Here is a 27,105-nt window from a genome sequence, read left to right on the forward strand (position 1 = left end):
CTTGCTATCTTCTATAATCAATCTTTTATAACCAACCCATCTTTCCCACCTCATCACTAGATTATTTGGGGGGGGGGGGGAAATCAAATCTTATAATTCCTTTTGTAAATATATAAGTATAAATTTCTATAAGATTTATTAGTTTAAACTTAATTGCAGTATATTACTAACCTAAAAACTGCTAGTTATTTCTTAATATCAGTCATTGACCAAGTCTTGGCTAATTGTTGTAGAGGTTGTGGTTTGGCTGCTTAGGCTGGTTGCTGCTGAGTTTGTGAGTGATTTCTGCTATCATATATAGTATATCTGTTGTCTGTTTGTAAATCCCACTTCTCAATGTATGTAATTTTCAGAATAATGATATCAATATATCATCATCATTAACCTTATGGAATAGATATTTAAGGAATCTTTGATAGTTAAATGTGTCTTTTGAGTATATATTACTAGGGATATACTTAAATGAATCTATTGGGTCGGCACCTAAGTAATTGCGTATTTTTAAAAGAAAATCAAAGAATTTTTTCATGGAACTAAATAACTTTATTCTGTAATGTATTGCCCATTTTGATCAATGACCTTTTGCCATCTTTCAGGCAGCATCATAATCCCACGTTCAAAAAACTTCTGGTTTTTATTAGCAAAAAACTGAATCAGGTACGATTTGACATCATCATCATTATTGAAATTTTTACCATTCAAGGAGTTTTGTAAAGATCGAAACAAAAAGAAATCAGATGGTGCAAGGTCAGGACTATATGGTGGATGTGGCAAAACATCCCAACCAAGCTCCATTAATTTTTGCCGAGTGACCAAAGATGTGTGTGGCCTTGCATTGTCATGATGGAATACAACACCTTTTCGATTTGTCAATTCGGGCCGCTTTTCTTCAACTGCATTGTTTAATTTCGTTAGTTGTTCAATGTAGACATCAGAATTGATCGTTCAGTTGGGTGGTAAGAGTTCAAAGTAGACAATTCCTTTGTAATCCCACCAAACTGATAACAAAACCTTCTTTTGATGAATATCAGCTTTTGATGTTGTTTGAGTTGGTTCACCTGTCCTGCTCCACGATCTTTTCCACTTGATATTGTTGTAAACAACCCATTTTTCATCGCCAGTTATCATTCGTTTTAAAAATGGATCATTTTCATTACGTTTCTTTAGCAAATCGCAGCTGCTAATGCGTTGCGTTAACTGTGATTCTTTCAGTTCGTGAGGAACCCATGTATCGAGTTTTTGAACATAGCCAAGTTGTTTTAAGTGATTTTCAATGCATGTATGTGATACATGAAACTTCTCTGCAATCTCACGTGTTGTACTGTGACAGTCCGAATTGATTATTGCTTTGATTAGGGCGTCATCAACTTCAACTGGACGACCAGAGCGTTTTTCATCTTTGAGTGAAAAATCACCAGAACGAAATTTGGCAAACCAATTTTGACACTGCCATTCTTTTAAGGCTTCGTCACCATAAACAGCACATAACTTTTTATGAGCTTGCGATGCGTTTTTCCCTTTGCGGAAATAAAAAGGCAAAATATGACGAAAATGTTCCTTTTGATTTTCCACTTTTCAACGAACGCCAAACGAAAACTACAAAACAGATCAAAAAACTTTTTTTACTGATTAACAGCTGAATAGCCAACTATCAAATAACAAAATGTGTTTTACATTTGTACTACGTCTGCAAACCTAAAAATTCAACTGAAGCCATATATGTGTGAAACCCGCAATTACTTAGTTGCCGGCCCAATATTTTTAAAGTCACTTTAAATAACTTCTGTGTGGTCATACCTGCAGTTTGAAACATATCTTTGTATTTTTTAGGATTTTTTTTTCATATATATTTGTTTTATAATTATCATAAGTGTGTGCCCAGTTTCAAAGTCAAATCTAAGTGAGGTTAGTCACAGAAGTCTGGCTTCTATTGCTGTAACTTCCACCCTGTTTTCTGCCTCTATAAGTTAATATTTTTATAACTATTATTTTTTGAATGTTAGAAACCACATACATGCATATTTGAATATATACAGATATACTTAAAAATATTTACACATAATTATTAAACATATAATTATATTTAAACTATTTATACATATATTTAAATACATGTATTATGTATTCATATACAGTCTTTCATAGATAAGTTATGATATGCATTTATCTGTGAAAAATATTTCAAATAAGAAGAGACAAAATCATCCCACTCTGTCTATCTTGTTCTTTATACTTACTATATCTGGAAGCATACTTCCTAGCAGTCTATAAAGATACTCACTTTTAACTAAAAAGCTGCAGTGATCTTAGGGTTACAATTAGGGAAGTTTACCCTACTCCAAGGTTATTGAGGAATCTAAATGGTTTTATTTCTATTACTTTTGTGCTTAGTTTATTTGAAAGAAGAATTAGTTAATTGTTATAGTCCAGGATACTATTTCTCTAATATGGCAATTTATGTATGGTGGCTTTTTCCTAAATATGTGTTAGTTTATTTTATATATAATCATTTAAAGATTAGCAAACTTAGTTTTCCTTTGTATCTCTTTCTTCTTAGCTTAGAATGGGTCCTGGAGGAATTACAGATAATTGATTGGTTGACCTACATGTGCAGTTGAGGGAGTTTTAAAGATTCTTTTCTGCTGACCACAAGGGAAGTCTCCTGAGATTCAAAACTTTAGACACATGCAGTTGTTTAATTTATCTTGCAGTTTTAAGTGTCACATAAAGTTCAAAAAACAGATTACTGAGCCATTAAACTAAGGTCTAAGATGTTTTATCTTCCTAATGGGCTAATACAGAGAATCTGGTTTGGAGTTTGATCTATAACCTTGTATAACATGCTTTAAATTTTTGTTTAGGCGGTTTGGAAGGGCTTTTTTTTCCGAAAGAAACTGACAACAGCTCTAGAGGCTATTAAGAATGAAGAATCTGAAGAAGAATATGAAGAAATAGATTTAGAGGATTTTAAATTTGGCGAAGTAAGTAATAATTATAATATAGAAATACTGACCATATAATATTTTTAGTATACTATTTTGGAGCTAAACCAGTTTCTAATGTTTATAATCTCTGAACACTGTTATAGTTTTTTTTAAAATAACACTTGAAAAGGTATTCTTCTAATTTCTTAACATCTTAATTTACCTTACAGTGTGTAATCGTGGTTATAAAATATTGACAAGAGTTCTGGGATACTCTTCAACCAGATTTACACATTGTATCAATTATTCCTTATTAAATATAACTATGAATTTATATGTACCCTGTTTGTTTGTTTTTTTTAAAGCCTTTAATAATTTTTGTTCCCTAGAAAAATGAGAATAACCTCCTTAAATTGTTATTCATGAACTCCACAAAAAGGTAGCAAGCTGTACAGACATACTCACCACTTCTCCCCTGTGGCTTTCATAAGTTCCAACCAAGTTGAGCACACTTTTACTCTTTATAGCATTTGCCTTTTACATCCTTAGTTTTGCTCATTCTGTTCCCTCCTCTCTAGACAGTTAACACCAGCATAACCACCAGTCAGATTAAGATAAAGAACATATGAACACCCCAAAGACTTCCTCATGCTTCTGTAGTATTCATACCTCCTTTATCATAGATTAGTTTTGCCTAGTTTTGAACTTTCTATAAGTAGAACCTTACAGTATGTGTTTTTCTTTCACATGATATTATGTCTGTGAGATTCATCTATGTGGTTGAATGCAGCTGTATAAATTCCACTCTTTTGAATATACCACTTATAATTCATTATTTGAATGTACCACTTTTAAAACTCTATTCTACTATTGAAAGATTAGTTATTGTTGAATTATTTCTAGTATTACCTATTATGACTAAAGATGTTATGAACATTCTTTTGCATATATTTTGATATGTATATTCACATTTCTTTTAGAGTTTCTGGATCATAGTCTTTACCTATGTTTAGTAGATAGTGCCTAACACTATTTCAAAGTGATTGTATTTATTTGTAGCTCTACAAGCAGAATATGAGAATTTTAGACTAGCCCTATCTTCACCAACAGTTTATATTTTCATGACTTTTATCCGTATTCCAATAAGTTTTGTCATCGTATCTTATTTTAATTTGATATTTTCTCATAATTAATAACGTTGAGCATCTTTTCATATGCTCCCTGGCCATTTAGATATCCACATTTGTGATATGATCAAGTGTTTGGGTATATTACAGTTAGGTTGTACACTTTTTTCTTACTGACTTATAGAAGTTCTTTATATATTCTGAATACTACTCTCCTTTTCTTTGCAAATATCCCTTCTAAATTCTGAAGCTTATTTTTTATTCTCTGTTCATCGAAATGGTTCATTTTGATGAATAGTCTATTTTTAGTTTTAAATTAAAACAAAAGTTTTTAACATATAAGAAATCTTTGCCCACACCCAGCTCATATTATAGAAACTATATGATCTTAACTTTCAAAAGTTAAGTGTATGATTCATCTGGAAGTAATTTTTGTGAGTAGTGGAAGAAAGGGGTCGAGATCCCCTCCCTCCCATATGCACACATTTGGTTATCTCATTGACTTAAAACCATTTGTTATTCAGACCATACTTTTCAGAATGTATTGCAGCAGAAGCTTTGTTTAAACTCAGGTAACTGTGTGTGTGGGTTCTCTTATTTTTTCTCATTGTTATATTGCTTATCCTTACATCATTAATTACTATATACTTTATAATAAGTTTTAATATTTAGTCTTATAAAAAGTTTCAATTTTGTTCTTTATCTTCAAGAAAGTGCTACTAATGCTCTATTGATCCCTTTTCATTTCTGGACAAATTTTGGAGTCATCCTGTGAATTTGCACAAAAAATGTTAGGACTTTTGTCGGTTGTGAATCTGCAAACCAATGTGGGAGTCCTGATATCTTTTAGAATATTACATTTTGAAATCCATGAACACAGGATATTCCACCATATATTTAGGCCAATTAAGGGTTTTGGGCACAAGGCTCTTATAGTTGTCTTGTACATTTTTATTTATTTATTTATTTATTTATTTATTTATTTATTTATTTTTCAATCAATCTTTATTGTTCATATTATTACAAAGGTTCCTCATTTCTTCCCCCCTCCACCAGGTTCCCACCCCACCCTCCGCCCCCCTCCCCTACCCCACTGTCCTCATCCATAGGTGCACAGTTTATCGATATGTTCAGTCTCTTCCCTTATCCACCACTCCCCTTTTCACCGAGAATTGTCAGTCCACTCCCCTCCCGTATCTCTGATTCTATTATAATCAACAGTTAATATTGTTCATTAGGGTTTTTAATTTCCTTGTTTTTTTTTAAATTAATAAACTTTTATATTTTTAAGAATAAATTTTAAAATCTAATAATTTTAAACCTTGTTTTTTCTGCCCTGGGAACTGAGAAGCAAACTTGTTTACATGTAAACTTGCCCTTGGGCTATCAAAAGGCGTAGCCATTCAAATGTAAATGGACACATTGTTTAAAGATAGCTGCTGGCTGGAATTGGATTACCTGTTCTGGGTGGGAAGGGCTTGTCCTCCCCTTTCTCCATTAAAATTAAGGTGTTAGCTTCAAAACCTCTTTTTGGCAAGAGACCTTAAACTTTCAGAACTTTAAATTTTTCAGATAGTAAATCAGTTACTTAGCATTTTCTCAAATCAATAATACCTCCACATGCCCAAGGATACACTTCATACAAAAGACACTTCCAAATAGATCAACCAACCTCATCCAGGCCCCACACAAGGCACTCACAGATCAACACCCCAGCGCTACAACAACTCAACATATCCAGATCTAAGCCTTCATCACTTGATTCAGCAGATCCTCAAGTTCCCCCAAAAGTTTCCAGCCATGTCTGAGAAGCAGCCATGGGGCATGGGCAGGCAAGGAGCGAGCTGTTCCAGGCCCGGCTGCTCTGGGCCGCTCCACAACTAGCTGCTCCGGGTCTGGCCACTGCTGCTTGGGGCCCGGTTGCTGCCGCTCAGGCCTATCTGCTGCTGCTCCAGGCCTGGCTGCTCCCGACCCGACTGCTCTGGGCCTGGCTGCTCCGGGCCCAGCCACTCCGGGCCTGGAAACTCCCGGCCTGGCTGCTTCAGGCCTGGCTGCTGCTGCTCCGGGCCTGGCTGCTCCCAACCCGGCTGCTCTAGGCCCAGCTGCTCTGGGTCTGGCTGCTTCGGGCCTGGCCGCCCTGGGCTTGGCCACCTCCGCCCCAGGCCTGGCTGCCACTGTCCCAGGCCTGGCTGCTGCTGTTCCAGGTCCGGCTGCTGCTGCTCCAGGGCCTGGCTGCTGCTGCTCTGGGCCCGGCTGCCACTGCCCTGGGCCTGGCCACTCTGGGCCTGGCTGCCCCCACTCCAACATTCTGTCCTTTGTTTTTTTTTTTTTTTAAACATGGAGATTTATGTTGCAATGTTGGCTGCTGAGTTGAGTTCTGTCTTAATCTTCGATTTTTCAAGGTCTTCTTTGTATTCTTTCTTAAGTAATTTTACTATCTTTTTGCTATAACTTGATTTTTTCACATTGAAAACTTCTTCGGTTTCTTCCTCCTCATCCTGGAAGCTCAGCAGGCTGGCCTGGGGCTCCCCTTTATTCTCCTCAGCCTCCTGCATGGCTTCATCCTGTTGCTGGGGTTGGCATCACCCAGGAAGCAGCCCCCGGCCTCGGCTCCATGGCCAGCGATCAACGGCTCCTCCCCCCCCAGGGGCCTTGTCACCTGGCTCCTTGCCTGCGCCCGGCTTGCCGGTACCAGGTGGCGGCTCCAGCTCCTCATCACACTCCTCCAGCCTGGAGCCTTTGTCTTCTTCCTGCCAGGGCAGTCTAGCATCAGAGTCAACAGTCCATCCTCTGCGCACAATGTGCACGACTCTGGGGGCTCTGCCCTTCGCCGCTCCCCTGGGATTCTGCCTCACAGCCCAGGCTCCCTCTATTTAAGCCTGGGTCCCCAGGTTCCAGCCAAGAACTGGGGTTCAGAGCAGTCGGAACTGGGGTTCAGCACAGCCGGAGCTTGTCTCCTTCCTGCCAGGGCAATCTAGCATCAGAGTCAACAGTCCATCCTCTGCGTGCAATGTGTGCAGCTCCAGGGGCTCTGCTTTTCGCCACTCCCCTGGGATTCCACCTCACAGCCCCGGCTCCCTCTGTTTGAGCCTGCGTCCCCAGGGTCTGGCCTAGAACTGGGGTTCAGTGCTGTTGGTGTCTTGTACATTTTTAAAAATATATATTTTATTGATTTTTTACAGAGAGGAAGAGAGAGGGATAGAGAGTTAGAAACATCGATGAGAGAGAAACATCAATCAACTGCCTCTTGCACACCCCCTACTGGGGATGTGCCTGCAACCAAGGAACATGCCCTTGACCAGAATCGAACCTGGGATCTTTCGTTCTCCAGGCCAATGCTCTATCCACTGAGCCAAACCGGTTTTGGCACTTGTACCTTTTTGGTTATATTTTTTCTCCCTAGGTAGTTGATGTTTTCTGATATTATATTTATTTTTATATATTAACCTTAATTTTGCCACTTTGTTGAAATCACTTATTAATTTTGGTAGTTTATCTCTCAAGTCTTTTGAATATTCTTGTGTATACAATATAGTCATCTCAGAAGAATGACAATTTTATTTCTTTTTTTCTAATTCTTATGCCTTGAGTTTATTTTTCTTGCCTTGTCCTGACTACTACCTCTAGTAAACTGTAGAATATGAGCAGACATTTTAGCTCCTGGAATCAAGGTGAAAGCTTTTAACATACTACCATTAAGTAAAGTATTTGTTAATATAGGTTCTTGAATTTGATTAAGGAAGTTACTTTCCTTAGCATCTTCTTATCTTTCCAAAAGGTTAATATGTTTATCATGATCATGATCATGATGATTTTATATATCATTTGAATTTTATCAAATACTTTTTATGCATATATCATCGATTTTTCAAACATTAATCCTTGTATTCTAGAATAAACTAATTATATTGCATTATTTGTATTGATTTATTTTTTAAAATATATTTTTTATTGTTCACACTATTACAGATATGCCCGAGTCCCCTTTTGTCCCTCATTCACCCAGCACTACCCCCCTCAGTCTTTCATCACACTATTGTCTGTTTCCATGGGTTATGCATATAAGTATATAAGTTCTTTGGTCTATCTCTTCTCATTCCCCACCCCCTCCCACCCCCAATATATGTCAGTTTGTTTCATGCCTTCATGCCTAGGGTCTTACTTTATTGCTCAATTAATATTTTTCATCAGATTCCACAGATAAGGGAGATCATGCTGTATTTATTTCTCTGATCAGCATATTTCACTTAGCAGGTCCATCCACACTGTCTCAAAGAAACCCTTCTTTTTTTTACAGCAGCCTAGTATTCTATTGTGTAAAAGTACCACAGATTCTTTTTTAAAATAAATCTTTATTGTTCAGATTATTACAAATGTGTTCCTCCCCCCTCCCCCAATTGCTCCCCTCCACCAGGTTCTCACCCCACCCTCTGTCTTTTCCCCATCCCCCATTGTCCTCATCCATAGGTGCACAGTTTTTGTTCAGTCTCTTCCTGCACCCCCACTCCCCTTTTCCTCGAGAATTGTCAGTCCACTCCCCTTCCATACCTCTGATTCTATTATATTCACCAGTTAATGTTATTCATCAGATTTTTTAATTCCCTTGGTTTTTAGTTTCACTTGTTGATAGTTACATATTTGTTGTTCATAATTTTTACCTTTATCTTCTTCCTCTTCCTAAATAACCCCCGTTAGCAATTCATATAATTCTGGTTTGGCGGTGATGAATTCCTTTAGCTTTTTTTTTATTTGTAAAGCTCTTTATCTGGCCTTCGATTCTGAGTGATAGCTTTGCTGGGTAGAGTATTTTTGGCTGTAGGTTTTTGCTACTCATCACCTTGTATATTTCTTGCCATTCTCATCTGGCCTGCATGGTTTCTGTTGAGAAATCAGCTGACAATCGTATGGGTGCTCCTTTATAGGTGCTTTTCTCTTGCTGCTTTTAATATTCTCTCTTTGTCTTTTGCTCTTGAGATTTTAATTACGATATGTCTTAGTGTGGTCCTCTTTGGATTCCTTTTGTTTGGGGTTCTGAGCTTCCTGGACTTGTAAGTCTATTTCTTACCCCAAGTGGGGGAAGTTTTCTATCACTATTTCTTCTAGTATTCTTTCGGTATCTTGCTCTCTCTCTTCTTCTGGGATCCCCATAATTCTGATGTTGGTTTGCTTGAAATTGTCCAGAGGTTTCTTACACTATCTTCAACTTTCTGGATTCTCTTATCTTCTTGCTTCTGAAGAGGAGTATTCTCTGGCTCTTTGTGTTCTAAATCTTTGTCTTGATTCTTGAGATCTTCCAGTCTGTTTTTAGGACTCTGTGTAATATTATATTTTTTATTTCAGACAATGTTTTCTTCATTTCTAGTTGATCCCTTTTTATTTCTAGTTGATTCATTTTAATATCCTCATAGGTCTCATTTATTTTATCAGCCTTTTTTAGGATATTCTTGAAAAGCCTTGTAACTGTAGTTTTGAACTCAGTGTCCATTCTTTTCTTTTCCTTCATTTCCTTCCTATGTGTCCTGCCTCTTGTCTGCATTTTAGTTGTTTTCCTGATTTGATGGAATAGTTTTGTGTGCTAGGTGTTCTGGCAGAGCCCAGTAGCACAGCCTTCCCACTTACCTGCGGTGGACAGTCTGGGTGTAGCCCTTTGTGGGCTGTGTGTGCAGTCTTGTTGTTAAGCCTTGCTTATTGTTGGTATCCCTGGGAAGCGTTGATCTCCAAGCCAATTGGTTGTGAGGATCAGCAGTGTCTCAGCTAGGAGGGCTTCTGTACTCTGCTTGGATGGGGAGGAGTCTTGAGGTGGCACAGACAATCTTTGGTTCTCTGTCAGTCTTGCGTTAGAAAAGTTCTTTTTACCGTGAATCTCGCAAAATTGGTTGCAGGCTCATGCACCTCTTTGGTAAATGCGCAGGCAAGCTTTGGATTCCGGCCAGTCCCTCCATAGAGAAAGCCAGCCTCTGGGAGAGCTTCTGTGCTCAGCTTTGATGGGGCGGAGTCTCGAGGTGGTGCAAACAACCTTTGTTTTCCTGTCAGTTCCTCCCCAAGTCCTACAGTAATGACCTCTGGCTTCACACACTTCCGAGAGATCGCTGCCCACTGCCTGACAGTCTGGCCTCTCCCTGACTGGGGTCGTCTATCAGAGTGGGTGATAGGGTGATTCTATTTTCCTCTCAAACAAGAAAGCCAGCTGCATGTTAGCTGTCCTCCCTCTCCGTGCACCAGGATTAAGCCAGTGTCTTTTCGCGCGAACAGTTCTCTGCACCTTCACAGTTTCTGGGGGGTCAGCGTGCCTTCTCTCTCCTTCCCAGATGGCAGAGCCTCCTTTCAGCTAGTCATCTGGTGCTTCAGGGCAATGCCTCCCCTGTTTTCCAATTCTAAATTCAAATTTCTTGTGGTAGGCTGCATTCGGGCGTCTATCTTATGCTGCCATCATGGTTTCTCCAAGTACCACAGCTTTTTTATTCACTCATCTCCTGATGGACACTTGGGCTGTTTTCAAATCTTAGCTATTGTAAATAATGCTGCTATGAATATAGGGTTCATATATCCTTTCTGATTGGTGTTTCAGGGTATTTAGTATATATTCCCAGAAGTGTGATCTCTGGGTCTAATAGAAGTTACATTTTTAATTCCTTGAGGAACCTCTATACTGTTTTCCATAGTGGTTGCACCAATCTGCATTCCCATTAGCAGTGGACTAGGGTTCCCTTCTCCACATCCTCACCAGCATTTGTTTGTTGATTTATTCATGATAGCCATTGTGACAGGTGTGAGGTGATATCTCATTGTGGTTTTAATTTGAGTTTCTCTGATTATTAGTGATGTTGATCATCTTAAGCTCCAGAGAATGTTAGTATCTTAATTATATCAAACAATTAATTTTGACTTCCCCAGAGGGAAACACTAAACGACTATCTCCATCTTTCAAGTCTGTTAGCTATCTTAACATCTTTGAAAAGACAGTCCAGAACAAAAGTTGCCATAAATCATGCATAATTGTTAGAGCCCAGTGAAATAAATTCTCTCCTAACAATATCTACCCCTTTGTTCAATGTGGCAAAGTTTCCCATAAATATGCATTCCAGTGGCCATTCCAAATAATCTGACAGAGTTTAAGACTAAAACCATTTGGTTATCCTCATGATGCAAGTAATTAAGGTTAATATTAATAGCCCAGGTGGTTTTACCTTTAAGTTTCTGTATTTACCTTCCCACTAGATTGAGGCTTTAATCCAGGCACAACTGCGAGTATTAGATGTTACATACACCTTCTTGGCTTTTGATGAAGAAGTTTCATGCAATTCTGCCATCTAAAACAACCCTGGCCAGTGAGTTGAGGCTGACTTAAATACTTTCCAGGGCCATAGTGTTGTTTCCTTAAACAATCAAAGGTAATTTGTGAGCAGGACATCTTCCAGGTGGCATTTGTCCAGTCCGTGGGATGACTGAGAATGGGGGTGGAGAAAACATTCAGAGATCATGTACATGGGAGCTGCATAATTTTTGCTCTCTTCCTGCTGTCAGGCTGTTACCTGTTGTCATGATAGACTTCCTAGCAAACTTAAGGGAAATGATTACCAAGTTGTGTTCCACAATCTCCTGGAAAGGGATGGCAGACCTGGCGATAGGTTAAATTTAAGGTGTTTGCAGCCATTTAGGAACATTTTTCTTGTGGGTGAAGCCTTCAGGGATAGTTCTGAAGGAAAAAAAAGTTTGTTAATTTCTCTCCCTTCCCTATACCTCTCAGAATATAAGGTATTCCCTTCAGTGGTTCTGAGAGGTTGTTTTCCATCTATCTCCTCAAAATTTCAGTGTTCCGTTTCATTTAGCTATAATACTATTCCTTTTCTAATCATCACTACAGTTAGACCTTTCATCTGACAGCGTGGGGAACTAGAGGAAAGGGTGAATTTTTATAAAACTTAACCATATAGCTTATCCTAAGTGCCCTTTGGCCAGGCCTCACCATGAACATATATCAATAATGTTGGCCTGAGACTTGCTATTGGGGAAAATAACTAAACATTTTGCACAGGAGTGATCAGGATAGAATTCTGAGCTGTCAAAACCTGCCATGCATTTTTCCTAATGATTACTTAGGAAGAAGTTGTAATGGTTAATCCTTACTGATCCCCAGTTAACTGATCAAGCTACTTTATTAAATTGCATGGACAGAAGGAAGTGTGAGTGGGTAGAGTCCCACTATTAGCTTTTCGTTGAGTGGGTTTTGTAATAAAACACATATAACTGTCAGATTCCAATGGTCTAGAAAATTGAGAAATTATGATGACAAGTTTCAAGGGTCACATTTATTGTATATGGCCAAAATCAGCTGGTATATAATCTGGAAAGGTATAAACAATGGTAAAGTATTGAATATGTAAAGTGTGTAGTCAATTTTCCAAGAGCAGGTGGAGACAAGGATCCACAGAAGGGGACCTCCTCCACCGTAAAACAATTAAGTAAATTTTGCAGAAGTTGCAAGCATGGCAAGCACTGATAGCCTCACCTCAGAAACAGAATCGGACCCAATTAGTGATATGAGTCTACTCATGGACATGGGCCTTGTCATGGACATCCACATGCGTAATCAGAATGGTTCTGTTCAGTAATCAGGTGCAGCTGTGATCTGTTTCCCTGGTGTGTGGGCCCCAGAGTGCCTTTAGTCAGCAAGGCTGTAGCTTTCCACATGGCAGATCAAACTCTGAGGCCACTGGCTACAGCTCAAGATTCAGTTGAGTTTCAGCCTAGCTGAACCAGGCCAAAGCATTCAGGGGAACCAAAGTGAATTGAGGTCTCTCCAAGCCAGCAGTTTTCCTGAGAGGTATGACTTCCACTTTTTGATGTATAGCTGAGATGCCAGTGGGGCCACACTAACAAGTGTGGCTTTTGGGGCTGAAATATCTTGTTAGTGATTGAATCTGAGTTCTCAAACTGAGAACATCAGGCCAGACAGTCACAAGGTCTTGATGGGTCAATCATTTAGTTTCTAAAATAGTCCAGTAGGATGGCAATAGCTGATTTAAATATAAATATACCTGATGTCTGGGTAAGAAAGGCCACAAAACCAAAACCGCAAGGATGCTTCCAGTTGGAGGACAGAGGTTCCAAATGGCCAATTCATCAGTCAAGGAGAATTGTATTATCTGCATTACCAAAAGGGTCTAATATGTTGTTGGACCTCCTTTTTTTGTGGTAAAGAGCTGAATAGACAGTAATTTTTTCTTGGCTACTGGAGAGACTGAGCATTGTACATTTTCCCCCATAGGCAAGTCCCTAGAAACTACTGATAAACAGGCTTCTGTATTCAGGCCCCAGAATTTTTTTCAGATCTATCAGCCAGCCCATGAATGCAAATGTGTGTGATAATATCATCATCAGGACCATTGAAACAGGATTTTTAAAAAATGATATATAATTCACATATAACCTGCAGGATCTCATCTATATGGTAAAAGCTTTGGACATAGAAGGTAGAGATGCTCACATTAAATCCTGACCTATTGGTGGTTGCACAGTGACAAATCACAAGAGTCTATCACACTAGCACTTCTCTGCCTGCAATTTTCCTTATTGGGATCATCTCCTACGGCACTTAGGGATGGAAAAGTAAAACATGTAACATGCCAATTTGTAGTCTACATAGAAGTAAAACAACTTTATAAAAGACCCTACCCAAAAGATAATTTTAGCTCCGTCCTCTACTATGAACCATGTCCAAATCCCGTCAGTTGAATCAATGTGCCAAACACCCCATGAATCTGGGTAACACTAAGTTAGTTTCTTCTAAGGTATGGTGAAAGATAAGGTATCTCTTGTCCTCCCAGCCTGTTAGCTACACAAAGATCCTTAAAAATACAGTCTGGGAGGAAAAAGATCTGTCATAAGACATGCAGAAATGTGGGAGACTCATGGAGAATTGTCTCCTAACATTGAACACCGACTACATACTACTCCTAATGATCCTCTGAAACATTGATGAGTAGGACATTTTCCTAGTCCTTGAGTACTCAGTGTATCACCTTATAAGATGAATTATTGTATTTTAGCAGAAGTTTTCATGAGCCTAGGTCTAAATCTCCTTTTTTTGAAAATGTTTCCACTTTGTCATGAAATGTATATAACAATATAATAAATATCTAAAATATTAGGTCTGATATACCATAGTGATCTACATTGGCACTTTATTTTGCACCCTTTAAGTTATAAAGTAAATTTTAGTTGATATTTTTAGTTGTTAACTTAATTTAACAGAGTTTAATTTTCTCTTTTACATATGTTTAGAAGCCAACATATAAAGAACAGATAAAGTTTTCTTTAAATTTAAACAACCAATCCTCTTATGAGTCCCTAAATCCAGAGAAGAGGAAAACTAATATATCATAAATACAAAAACAAAAACCATAACAATCAAATTTGGATTTAGTGTGTGTGTGTGTGTGTGTGTGTGTGTGTGTGTGTGTGTTCTGTTTTGTTGTTGTTGTTGTTTTGTTTTGTTTTTGTCTAAGACCAAAGTCATTTAATAAGAGTGTATGAATAATGTTTGAAGAGGATATAACATGCATTATACAAGGCAACTTTTAGCTCTGGAGTTCATATTTGGATCCCAAATTTACTTTAGAGAGAGTACTACATATTATAGTACATTGAGAGACAATAAACCAACAAACAAAACCCAAAGTATAGGCAAAGAAAAAGGCAAAAGAAAAGTGACATACTTGGTTTAGTGAAAAGAGGCATCCATGGACTATATAACAGAGATCTTCAATAATATAAGCTTTTCCATTGATGATGGAGAGGATTTAGAAAATGAGATTTAAGATTCAGAATGAGCTAAGTTTTCAACCTGTATGGATTTTGAGATGCAATAGGAGTTATCATGAAATATTAGAGATAATTTTTGAGGGGATAGCAAGAGTCAACTTGGACAGAAAAAGAAGGAAGTGTTGGGGAACCGTGGTGGGTCATGAAGGGAGTAGGGGAAAAATCAAGTCATGATTTTTAGAATTTCTAGGACTTGTTTAACTCTAACTGTCCTGTTACTTGGGACAAGTTTGATTTTAGTGACTGCACTGGATTGCATGAAAAAATTTGTATATTAATACTCAAACGTGTATTACTTGCAGCTCCTCTTTCTGATAGCCTTATAGTCTAGTCTCTCAAAAGTTGGGTTATAGAATAATGATTGCTTCTCTGATCAAAAGCCAAATAGTATATGTATATCTTATCAAATGCTCGATTGTGAAAATAGTTACAAATTAATCTAAATTCAAGTTCATTTTTAATATATAAGTTTGATAATAGTATTTAGTAACCAGAAACCTTTCCAGATCCTCAGTTGTGAATTATAAAATATCTGAACAGAAGGTTTTCTTAAGCCATAACTGGCATTTGTATAAATATCTAGTGGTAATCATGATCTATTAATATACATTTTTAAAACAGTAGTATATTTATAATATTGGCCAATTCCTCCCTGACATTTTGAAATATTTTCCCCTCAACATTCTAGGTACTGCCAAATAGACTTGATATTAATATTTGAACTCATATAAATCATTAGTCTTGGTAACATTATTTGGTTATGATTACAAAATTACTAACTTTTTTTTAACATTATATATTAATGCTTTCGTCTTCTAGAAAAAGTTTAACGAATTTACTAGACTTTAATGTCTGGCTCCCAAAAGAGGAAAGGGGAAAATTGAAGATGCAGGGGGGACACCAGCCCTTGAAATCCCCTAGAAGTCATTTATCTGGCAGTGCAGGGGCTTGCAACAATAGAGCAGGTGCAACAACAAAAGCTCTTTGCACCTCTGTGATCAGAAGCAATAATCTACAATTAGAGAACAGATCACAATATTTGGAGGACAGGGTCCTCATTGTCTATCCTGACTCCTACAAGCTGTGTGCAAACTGCTCCAGAAACACATGAGCAGCTGCCTGCCTCAAGGTTGGGGATGGAAGATAGATAGCTGCTACTGTGGTGAGGGCTAACATTGACCAAAATTAACCTCCATTTACCATCTAATTTTCCCCTGAAAGTTACAAGCCTTCCATAGACTCCAGAATCACAACATAATTACATCAATGGAGAGCCAGGTTCCTGGTGCTTTTTACTCCACCATCTTCCCAGAATCCTTAGGAACATTGCCTTTTATAATATTGTCTCCACATCTTCGCATCTTCTCTGTTCTCACCAGACTAAGAATACTAATTTGATCATAGCTGATATGCTGTAGATCTTGATCTTTCCTGTAATATATCTGGATTTGCCTTTACTTGTCATACAAAAGAAATCATCTAAAAATCTGAGCCCAGAAACCTGTTTGCACTTTTGCATCAAATAGCATTCTTAAACCAGATCTTACTAGGATCAAACTGTGATATATGCATATGTCAATGATCTCTTCCTTGAAGGAATTGGACAATGTACCTATTTAACACTAATCAAAGGTGTCCTATTTGCATAGTTATTCAAATAATATAAATTTGATTAGGTTTCCTAAGTCTAGATGCTATATAAGTGAAAGCCTTTCATTGCAATGCTAGCCTGTAGTCAGGGTATCTTAGTCTTGCTTTCCCAATGGTCTTTCAGCAATAGTCAAGGAATTTTGCAATTGTATAAATTGAAAATTGCACTCCCATCTCCCCAGAACATAATCATACTAGCTTTTAAGTCATAAATATGTTTGATCATTTTAGAACCTTTTAAGAAACAAATTTATTGGTATTCTGATCATCCTTTTTTTTAAAAAAACAAAACACACAAAGATTCTAAAAACGTTGTAGAGTCATGGAAGTTTATTCTAAATCAGATTAGATCATTCAAGCAAATAAAATTTGGGTAATTATGTCCAAAGTTATGCAAACTAGGGTAACTAGCATAGTCTCATTATAGAAAGATAAATTTGTAAATTACATAAATGAAATAAAAATATTCTAAGATAAAGAGTAAAGAGATTAAAAATGGGAGCTTTCAGAATTTAAATTTATCGTTTTTTACTTCAAACACATAAACGAGAGGATACAATATTAAGAACTGTGTTTCTTATATTGCTGTAAAATTATTTTTCCATCTGTTCAGAATATTTGTGAAATCTTGAAAAAATATTAAATAAAAACTATCTTATAGTGTTTATAGAAAAATGGATACTAATGTGTTTACTATACATTTTCAACAGTGAGGTTTAATGGAAGATACTACAATTTATATTATAAATAACTAATAGATTATTTCTCTCAGTAATGTCTAGCATTGTCTCAGAGCCATAGTTCTCAAACAGTTAAATACACTGAGCAGTCTGCACCTCTCACTGTTAGAGCACTTGAGTACTCAAGTTCTCACTTTATTCCACTGGGGATAAAAAAAAAAGTCTTATCCCATTTTTTAGAATGATTGCATTAAGCAGATGCATAACATCTCACAATAACAAGTAGAAAATCTTCCTGTAAATAAAAATTCTGATATGTTTTCTTAAATTTGGTAGTATTGTAAGACGATTTAGAAATTCTTTGTAAAAGTTACGCAAGCTAAATTATGTACATTAATGCTATTATTTGTTCAGGCTGCCTTAGAGAAAGAATGGCTAGCTGTAGATTCCGCCTGCTTCCCTTCACAAACACAGCCTCTACCAAACCAGCTGTGCTGGCCAAAGGTAACATGTCATGGAAACCTCTTAGTGCTCGATCTGTGCTCATTTCTTAGGGTTGTGCTATTTTGCAGTGATTAATAATGCAATTTATTGACTTGAAAAACACAATTACTTTTAGAAGCCTCTGACTTCCTCCTCATCCCCAGATGTAATTATTCATGTAGCTTTTCTTTCATTTGCTCCTAATTTTTTCCTTTATTTTGGATTTCTTTCAACACTTTATTTCACAGTAGCAAAAAAAAAAAAAAATGATGCAGTTCAGCTGCATATTTGGCAGTAGACTAAAATCACTAGTTGAAAGCACTTTTAAAATATAAAAATATGCATTAACAAGGCAACAGCTGAAGATTCTCAGTCAGAGGTCAATGTACTGCAATATCTGTTATTTATTTGATAATCTTTGAAGTTTTCGTTTCCTGAGGTTTTTAAAGATCTTTGCAATTAATCATTTTGTATATGCAAACTATACCAAAAAGCATATTCCTAGTCACTACAACAAAAAATACTTACATCTTTATTACTTAAATTCCATTTTATTATAATGATCAATTTTTATGCATTTTCCTTAGGAGGCTCCTTGCTTTCTGCTACTTGTAAAATGATACAATATAAATGCTAGGATTTTTCGATTTATTTTATATTTGTGTACATTTTCTCATGATAAGTTTCCTGGAACCTTAAACTGTGATGATACTTCACTTGATTTACCAAGTCGTCCAGCCCAAGCATGGATATGTAATGAGAAAGAAAATATGTTTTCATCGGAACACACACAGTTCAGTGGCAGGTAAGCCAAATCCCTTCTTGAGCCAACCCATGAATGACATATTTAAGAAGAATATTACATTCTTTGCAAAAGTAGGAAAATAATGAAAATAGGAGCAACTTTACTTGTTTAGATCATGGGGCAACATTTAGTGTTAAAATATAGTTATTTTTTGGAGTTCTCAATGTAAAAATATGTAAGGAAGTAGATTCATTCAAGAAACTACAAAACTTGTGTCAGTAAAATAATGAAACTCTTGTAACAAGTAAACTTTTAAATACTATTATATAGGTTAAGATAAAAATTAGAATAAAAATTCTGGTGCTGCATTTCTTTTCCACAAAAGGATTGAAATATGCTTCAAGTAATTGCAATGTAAACATTTTAAATTAATGGCAGACATTTATTGCTTTTCAAGATAAAGCTTTTCTGTAACTTAAATAGATTTTATTTTCAAGTTTGAGGCAACATAAATAGCTTGTAGTTTTAAAAAGTGCTCATATACTTGTGTTGATTCAGTTGTGTGGGGTTTTTTCTACTGCCAGGTCAGAAAATAGCACTTTATCCCAGGCACCTGAATCGAAGACCAGCAGAAAGAGTTTGCTAAAATCTGAAAAAGAGGAAAAAATTTCAGAAGAATGGTATGTGGTCTACTTTACACTAAAATATTAAAGATTTTTAAAATTGAAAGACTTTTAAATGTCTAAGACAGATATTTTTCAAGATTTCAAAGATACCTTTGTTAGTTTTTAAGAAACTATGTATCTGTTAAATTTCACATTTTTAAATGGAAATTCAAATTTGCTTTAAGATAATATAATTCAGAAATGTATATATATGTACAGTATATGTTTATTGCCTGGATATTTGTTTTGTCTTTATTAATTTTAATCTTTTAATAGGGGCTTTAAGGATATTTCCACTGCTCAGCAAATGCTGAAGAGAGCACAGAAAATGAAATCAAAGAAATTAAGGAAAAAATTAGGTGGGTATTCAATGCTCTTTGATTAATAACTGTGTGTTTGACATGGAATATACATTCTTTTAAAATATTTTTACCAAATTGTACTTAAGAACAGAAATAAAATGCAAATTATGAGTATTTCTCAGGTAATAATTCCAAAAATAAATTAAATTATGTTATTGCAGTAAATTATTTGTTATACTCTTAAATGTTTTTACTTTTTCTATTTCTTACCTACTTTGCTATTGATTTGTCTATTTATTGTGGACTCAAAAATTATTCTGTAATTTATTATTGAGCAGGTTTATTTTGGCAAAAGTTGATTTTAAAGAGCATCTGCTTCATGTGCTTATTCCTCTGGGTGTTTTTAAATTGCATGTTTAGTCAATAAACTATTTATGTAAATTCATCAGGTCCATGAACTGTTCATATTAGCTATGAACTTGATAATTTGGAAAAGAAGCACAGTGATATGTATCTTTCATGATTATGTAGAACTTGGGAAAATAAAATCTACTTTAGTTATAGAAAAGCATCTTTTCTTCTATCCGACTTGTCAGACTATTCTTTAAATCATTTGTTGTTCTTTGGATAACTGTAATCATGTTAGCATAATTACTTAATATGTGGAATAGTTAATAAGTGGCAGGGTGAGAAATAGCAAGTTATTATGACTTTATATCTATAATTTGCAAATTGCATTTATATTTGCACTTACTCATAACCTTCTAAGTATTTACTATGAAATCATAGACTTAAAGCATACAAAGAAGCATTCAAAAGGCTAATTTTATCTTTATTATTTTTCTATGTATTATTATTTATTATTAGTTCAATAGTACAATTCTAGGTAGCATATGTAATATATATTTATTATTACATATTGAGAAAAGAAAAACAAATAAAAATAACCAAAATACTGTTAGTTTTCAAAGAATAACTGATATGGGTTGGCATAGTATTTACTAGCCATTGATAAAGTACTGGTAATTCATTTTTATATTTGCAAATGTTCAACTTTTCTTTTTTTGTGTTATATTAGTGATATCTTAACTTTTTATTTTTTATTTTTGAGATAACTAGTATTTATTGTTATCTACTAAAAATTTGTCAGTTTTATAATATTAAAATTAATGTCAGCATATTTTTAGTACTATAACATTAGTTGTTTTGATAATAATAAAACTTTCTGAGACTCATGTGGCAAGTTCAAATATTAGAAGTGGCTTAAGAACTGATTCAATCAATGTTAAACAATTACTAATTTATGCTCAGTATTTATTTTAAAAAGTATTTACATGGTTTCTGATACTGAAGCTAAGGACAAGTTTATTCTATTAGACTCAGCCTCTGGAAATATATAGATTTTTTCTTACTAATTCTTATAATTGAGCAATTGTTTTTTAGGTTGAGCATAGTAAATAATATGTTTTAGCAAAAGTTTGAATAAGGAATATATGCTTATACATAAAAATAATTGCTTTAATGGCCAAAAATTAGACATAATTATTATCAGGCAAAAATTAAACCTCTTTTTATCTGTCACAAGGGGGCATGGTAGGGTAACAAACAAAAAACTACAACTAGACCTCTAAATTAACAATTGCATCTTAAATTTAACATTTTAATAGTGGTAATTAAGCATGGCCTGCTAGATAAAAATCCAAAATGGCAGTTGTATAATTTTTATTGGGATCTTTACTCTAATTACATGACTACAAAACCAATTGCATTCTTATTACTGTGTGAAGTTCTGAATCTACCTGTTAAGCTTTTGTTTTACCAAAATACTATTAGATTGATGAAATAAAGTTTTTTTAAAATTGAGTTCTAAAATGTAAAACTTAATGATAACCTTAAATTCTCCTCATTCTGTTTCTCTACTCTCCCCTCATAACAGATACACATCATAAAAACAGTCAAAGTAAGATTAAAGAAGAGAGTATCAGTGGGCCCTTCTTCATTATGATGCTTTAATATTCCACAGATTGATAATTTTGTATTTAACACTGTAACTTGAGTCTTGAGTCTTCTTCTTTACACAATAAAGCATTTTTCTCATACTTTTCCAGTTTTATAGTTTAATCAGTCTCTGATGTGCTATTTATTTATTTGAATATGATCAAAATAATGACCATAATTTAAAAATTCTACTCATTAATAAATTAAGATAGTATTTTAAATACTTAAATTCTGATGGAACTTAAAAATTTACTAATACTTTTCAAATATAAGTGGAGATATATCTTACATGGACAGCTTGAAATTTTCAAGCCACCAGAGGGCAACATTTTCCTTAAAACTACTGGAGACTACCGTACTAACTAGTTCTGTGAGGGTAGAGAAGGTGACAGGTGGGGCTTCAGAGAATAGAAACTTTTAATTAAATAGAACAGTTACATCCTGAATCTAACACAGCTACAGTTTTCAAGGAGATGAATCATAAATGCATGGAGTATGGAAACTTTAATTCAACTTTCTGCCATGAAAACCTTAGAGCAAGTTGCTCTGTAGCAAGCACTTAATATTTTCTTTTTTTATATATATCTTTTTCATATATTTATTAGCCAAGGGATATATAAGACAACAATATTTGATTTATGATGAGAGTGAGAATAGGGCAAAAGGCATGGGGTCAATTATTTAAAGAAAGTTGCAGGTAGAGTAATAATAGCACTGAGAACACTGATTAATGAAGAAGCAAGGGGCTTAGGAAACACACAGTGTGGGCAGCCATCAGGGGAGATTCAATATTGATGACTTTTGTTGTGATAAATGAGCCCATTTGCTTTAAAGAGAAGAAGCAGGAGGAGGAGGGGGAGGGCCAGGGAAATTGACGGAAAGCCACAGGAGAAAATACAAAATTGTGAGAAGTTACCGTGATATTTTTTTACTCAGTTTGGGTTCTGATTATTGTTATTCCCAGTAAGTTGATAATTCCCTCATGATGGACATAAGCACAAAGCAGTTATGACTAGTCTTGTTTTTGTGGGGTTTTATATGCTTGTCTTTTTGTTTTTACTGTTGCCTTATGCACAGAATTTCAGCATAACACATTCCTAGGGAATTTTAGAGTTTGGTGCTGTAGTCAAACACATGTGCAAGGTGAGAGTTGCTGGTTTATTGAAAATATGAGGGTCAATAACCTTAAGGTAGTGAGTATACTACTAAAGACTGAGATGAGCCAAGTGGGGAAAAAGAGTGAGTGAATGCTTTGAGGTGGATCAGTCCTCAGAGAGGGTGAGTCCTGGGCATAGGGATTTTGGTAAAGAACAGGTGACAAGAAGCTTAAGGGCTATGGACATAAGGCTGAAGACATAATGTCTCTAACATTTATCATGCTTGTGCATTTTGAATTTCATAATTAGAGAAAAGAAAGAGCAGGTTGGAGAAAACAAAGTTGATCTATAATAATAAAAGGGTATATGCTAATTAGATAGGACATCATTCCGGACTTAGCTGGGGTCAGAGGGAAGCCAGTGCTGGCAGCGGGGGAAGGAAGGTGTACTCTTGCACGGATTTCGTGCATCAGGACTCTAGTATAGTTATAAATGTCAAGCCACAAGTAGTGATAAGTATCATTTTGCATCTATTTGTAACACCTAGCACAGTGTTAAGTACATGCTAAGCATTCAATAATTAGTTGTGTTTTGTTTTTGTTTTTTCAATGAAGAAAATAGCTTGAGACTGTGTTGGTAACATTAGTTACAGCCAACAATTAAGCCTGCTAGAAAATAAGACAGGCTAATTTTTTAAATATGAATTAAGCAGTTCATAGGCTATAGCAAAGAGAACAGGTTGTAAAATGATAAGGCAACTGAGAAATATTCAGCAGGAAGCATGAAAGGGGAATAGTGAAGACAAAACTGTGGTAAAATGAAGTTTATTAAAGATGTGTTTTGTTTGCCTCAGTGATTTCCAACAAATTTACAATAATTTTATCAAATCTTACTTTCTTATATCCACAAAATGATGATAAAACTCATTTGAATAGTAATGTCCTTGATACCAAGACTCTATTTGTTCCACACTGAATTCCCAGAACTTAATACCCTGCCTGGTATATGGTAGATGTTCAATAAATAACAGTTAATCAAATAAAAAATAAGTTATATAAGAGTCACTAAATACATTTGACTTTGAGTACGTGTATGATTGTGTGTGTATGGTAGTATAGTCATTTAAGTGCATATTTATAATTGGGAAGGCAAATTTAAATTACTAAATATTACTCCTTATAAGATGATGAAATATAATCTTTCAGTCTTAACATAAAACTTATTTTATAACACTGTTGTTCTTGGCACATAAAGAAAATGGGTAATAACCAGATTTTCAATATGAAGGTAGTGAGAATAAATCAGTGAGCTAAGGTCAGAATTATAGAAACTAAAATGGAATTCCACAGGGAAGGAAATAATTTTTAGTATATTCTAATTTCTAAATAAAATCATGTTGTTTAAATGGGATAATGGAGATAAAATTTTAAGTACAGTGCCTCATACATACTAGAAACTTGGTTTACTTATGGGTTTCTTTAAATATTTTATTAAGATGTATTAAGACCTATTTCCCAGACACTGGGCAAGTCATACTGGGAGCTATAAAGACTTAAAAAAAAAAAAAAAAAAAAAAAAAAAGGACAGACTATTGATAATATCAGAGGAACCAATTTAAATGTATAAACCTGACTTTACAATGGAAGAAAAGATGTCACAGGCTGTACTATTTGCAATATCCTTATCTCTAAGCTTTCTTACTCAATTATGTAGTTTTTGAGGGTAAGAATAGTGGCTTGTTTACAGTTCTATTTCCAAGGACTATTAAAATTAAGTGATTCCCTCTCCCCAGAATTACTATGTTTTTGTTTATCATTATCTCTTTGAAAATTGAATTAATTGAAGTTTTAAATCAATTTAAGATGGTAAAATAAGAATGTTTTGAAATAAAATACTAAAAATGTACCACTCTTTATGTGCTTTTGATGAATAAAATTATCTTACTGAGTAAATAGAACTAGACAACTATTAAATATTTTGTGCATATTTGCTTATTTAATCTTGATGATAGTATGAGGAAAGTGTTATTGTTATCCATGTTTTACATAATAAGAAATCAAGTCACAAATTGTTATTTCCCCAAGGAAGTGCCAAAGTACTTATAAAAGATCAATAGGTTTTATTCTATGTGCTATGTAGAATAAAATGAAATCAATTATGGATCCATCAAACTTTTTCCAATATATTCCACCTTATTATATGAAGGATTCATCATTTAAAAGAATAAAAAAATTGGAAATATTATTATTTATATAATCATTATACTACTATGCTTGCTAGCTGACATTAGTTGAGTACCTACACTTATGTAGACACAAGTTTTGATGCTTTACAGCACACATGATCTCATTAAATCTCACAGTAATACTTCAAAATCAATTTTTTTTCTATTGGACAGAAGAGGAGGCAGAGGGTGACAGCATTTTTACCAGAGTCATAGAACTAGTGTAAGTTTGAGCTTGAATCTAACCCAGGACTGTTGAACTGTAATGCTTTTACCTGAGAAAATACATATTCAAATGGAAAGGCAAGACAATCAGAACAATGTGAGGAAACATCAGCAGGTTATAATTAGGTGTCATTACAGGTATGTGAGCCCATGGTAATCTGTCTGCCTGAATGACTAATGCTCCTTTGGCATGCCATTATGTTTTTCTGTAAATAACTTAAATGATATATAATACTTATTCTATTAATTTTAATATATAAATGCAAGGATTCCTATTGTTCTTTTTGATGGTTCATATTGAATATATAGAGAAGGATCCAACTCATAATAATTCATGTCACTTATAATTATGAGATGTGCCCAAATATTGACCAATTTTCCCTAATATTAAGAAATATAATCTCTATGAAGTATATAAATTATGCTTAGTAAAGATAAATTATTATTAGAGGGATAGTGAAAACCTTCAGTTTGCTCATGCTAGAGAATAACTCTGAAGATACTGTTTTACAGATTTATACTCTAAAACACATGCTGTCTTTGGGGTTTATAATGCTTAAAATCTTATTTTCCTATCTAGTATATTTAATTCTATTACACTAGGTATTGATCAAAGATTTTTAAAAAATAAATCTCTATTGTTGAAAGAATTACATATGTCCCTTTTCCCCCCATTGCCTTCTCCAATCCCTTGCAAGATGATGTAAGTTATGAAGAAATGTACATTGAACTAAATTGTGGTTTAATGCTAGTTTCAGGTGTACAACTAAGTTAACCTACTTTAATGTAAAAGTTTCCACTCTATTCTATTTTCTATTACTTAATTTTTTTTCTTACAGTTCATCAACATGCAAAAATCTTTTGTCTTATTTTAACTTACCAAATCCCCAATTTTACATTCTATAGAACCATTCATTCAAATAAAAAGAAATATATAGGGCCCTACATTTACAATGATCCTATCTATCTTGAAAAATTACTAGATTTAGAATTATATTGGGTATAAAAATATATAGGATTTTTTACATTTTTGTTATAAAATACAATAAATTAGGGCAATAAATAAACTTAATTTATCTGTAAAATTAATGAATAATCATTTTATATCTGTTCCTTGTCTCATTAGTTATCTTCCTTCCATCTCACCTAGCCCAGTTTCTCATAGTTTACAGGAGAAAAAAATAGGGTATTGGATATTTCCTAAAATAATAGCTTTTGCCAATTATGTATTTATGGGGATTGTATTTATTATAGCAGAAATATTAGGGATTTAAATAAGGAGCTAAAATAATAAACAGTGAAGCAACTCACCAAATAAAAGGATGATGACATAATTGGAAATTTTAAATGTAAAATTTGTTCACATTATTAGCGTTTCTGTTTTCTGTATTAAATAGTAACTATGAGAAGCATTGATCAAACCTTCCAACCTCAGAGGGAAGGTAGGGGAGGGTTGGGGTTAGGGGAAGATATCAACCAAAGGACTTGCATGCATGTATATAAGCCTAACCAATGGACACAGACAACAGAGGGGTGAGAGCATGAGCCGGGGGAGTATATGGGGGGTGGGCAATGGGGAGATAAGGACACATTTGTAATACCTTAATAAATAATAAATAAATAAATAAATAAGCTATGTGTTTAATCAGATAACCAATAGTAGCTTGAAACTCTTCCTCTTGAATTTTTTGGAATAGTTTGAGGAGGATAGGTGTCAGTTCTTCTCTGAATGTTTGGTAAAATTCACTTATGAAGCCATCCAGTCCAAGACTTTTGTTTGCTGGAGTTTTTTGATTACTGTTTCAATTTTATTAGTTGTTATCAGGCTGATTACTTTTTCATTTTATGAGTCTTTAAAAAATAATATCAATTTCACAGAGTTTTATAGAGCAGGTATCATATTTAATATTATTATAAAAATATATAGCTATTTCAGAGAAGGAATGATCCAGGGCTGACCTTCTGTCTTATCTTCCTATTTTGTCCAGATGCCACTGTGCGTCTAGCATTATTCAAAAACAATGAAAATAAAGTTTCTGCTACAAAATCAATAAAGAAGCTACAACCCAGGAGACGTGGTTACTTTGAAGGTATGTTTTAATCAGAGAGTCATAGAAAGGTAAACAATATAAAGATGAAAATGTGTTTTTAAAACAAATTT

General features: G+C 34.8%; 1 protein-coding gene across 1 annotated transcript in view; it reads left to right on the forward strand.

The window, feature by feature from the left end:
* Window positions 1-27,105, forward strand: part of LOC118729753 (leucine-rich repeat and IQ domain-containing protein 1) — a 273,234-nt gene that overhangs the window by 152,808 nt on the left and 93,321 nt on the right. The window contains exons 18-22 of the mRNA XM_045587773.1: window positions 2,862-2,981; window positions 17,620-17,709; window positions 18,372-18,493; window positions 19,018-19,113; window positions 19,375-19,457. Of these exons, the coding sequence (XP_045443729.1) occupies window positions 2,862-2,981; window positions 17,620-17,709; window positions 18,372-18,493; window positions 19,018-19,113; window positions 19,375-19,457 (511 nt within the window). The remainder of the gene's footprint in view (window positions 1-2,861; window positions 2,982-17,619; window positions 17,710-18,371; window positions 18,494-19,017; window positions 19,114-19,374; window positions 19,458-27,105) is intronic.

Source organism: Pipistrellus kuhlii, unplaced genomic scaffold, assembly GCF_014108245.1.
Source record: "Pipistrellus kuhlii isolate mPipKuh1 unplaced genomic scaffold, mPipKuh1.p scaffold_m20_p_3, whole genome shotgun sequence".
Lineage (NCBI taxonomy): Eukaryota > Metazoa > Chordata > Mammalia > Chiroptera > Vespertilionidae > Pipistrellus > Pipistrellus kuhlii.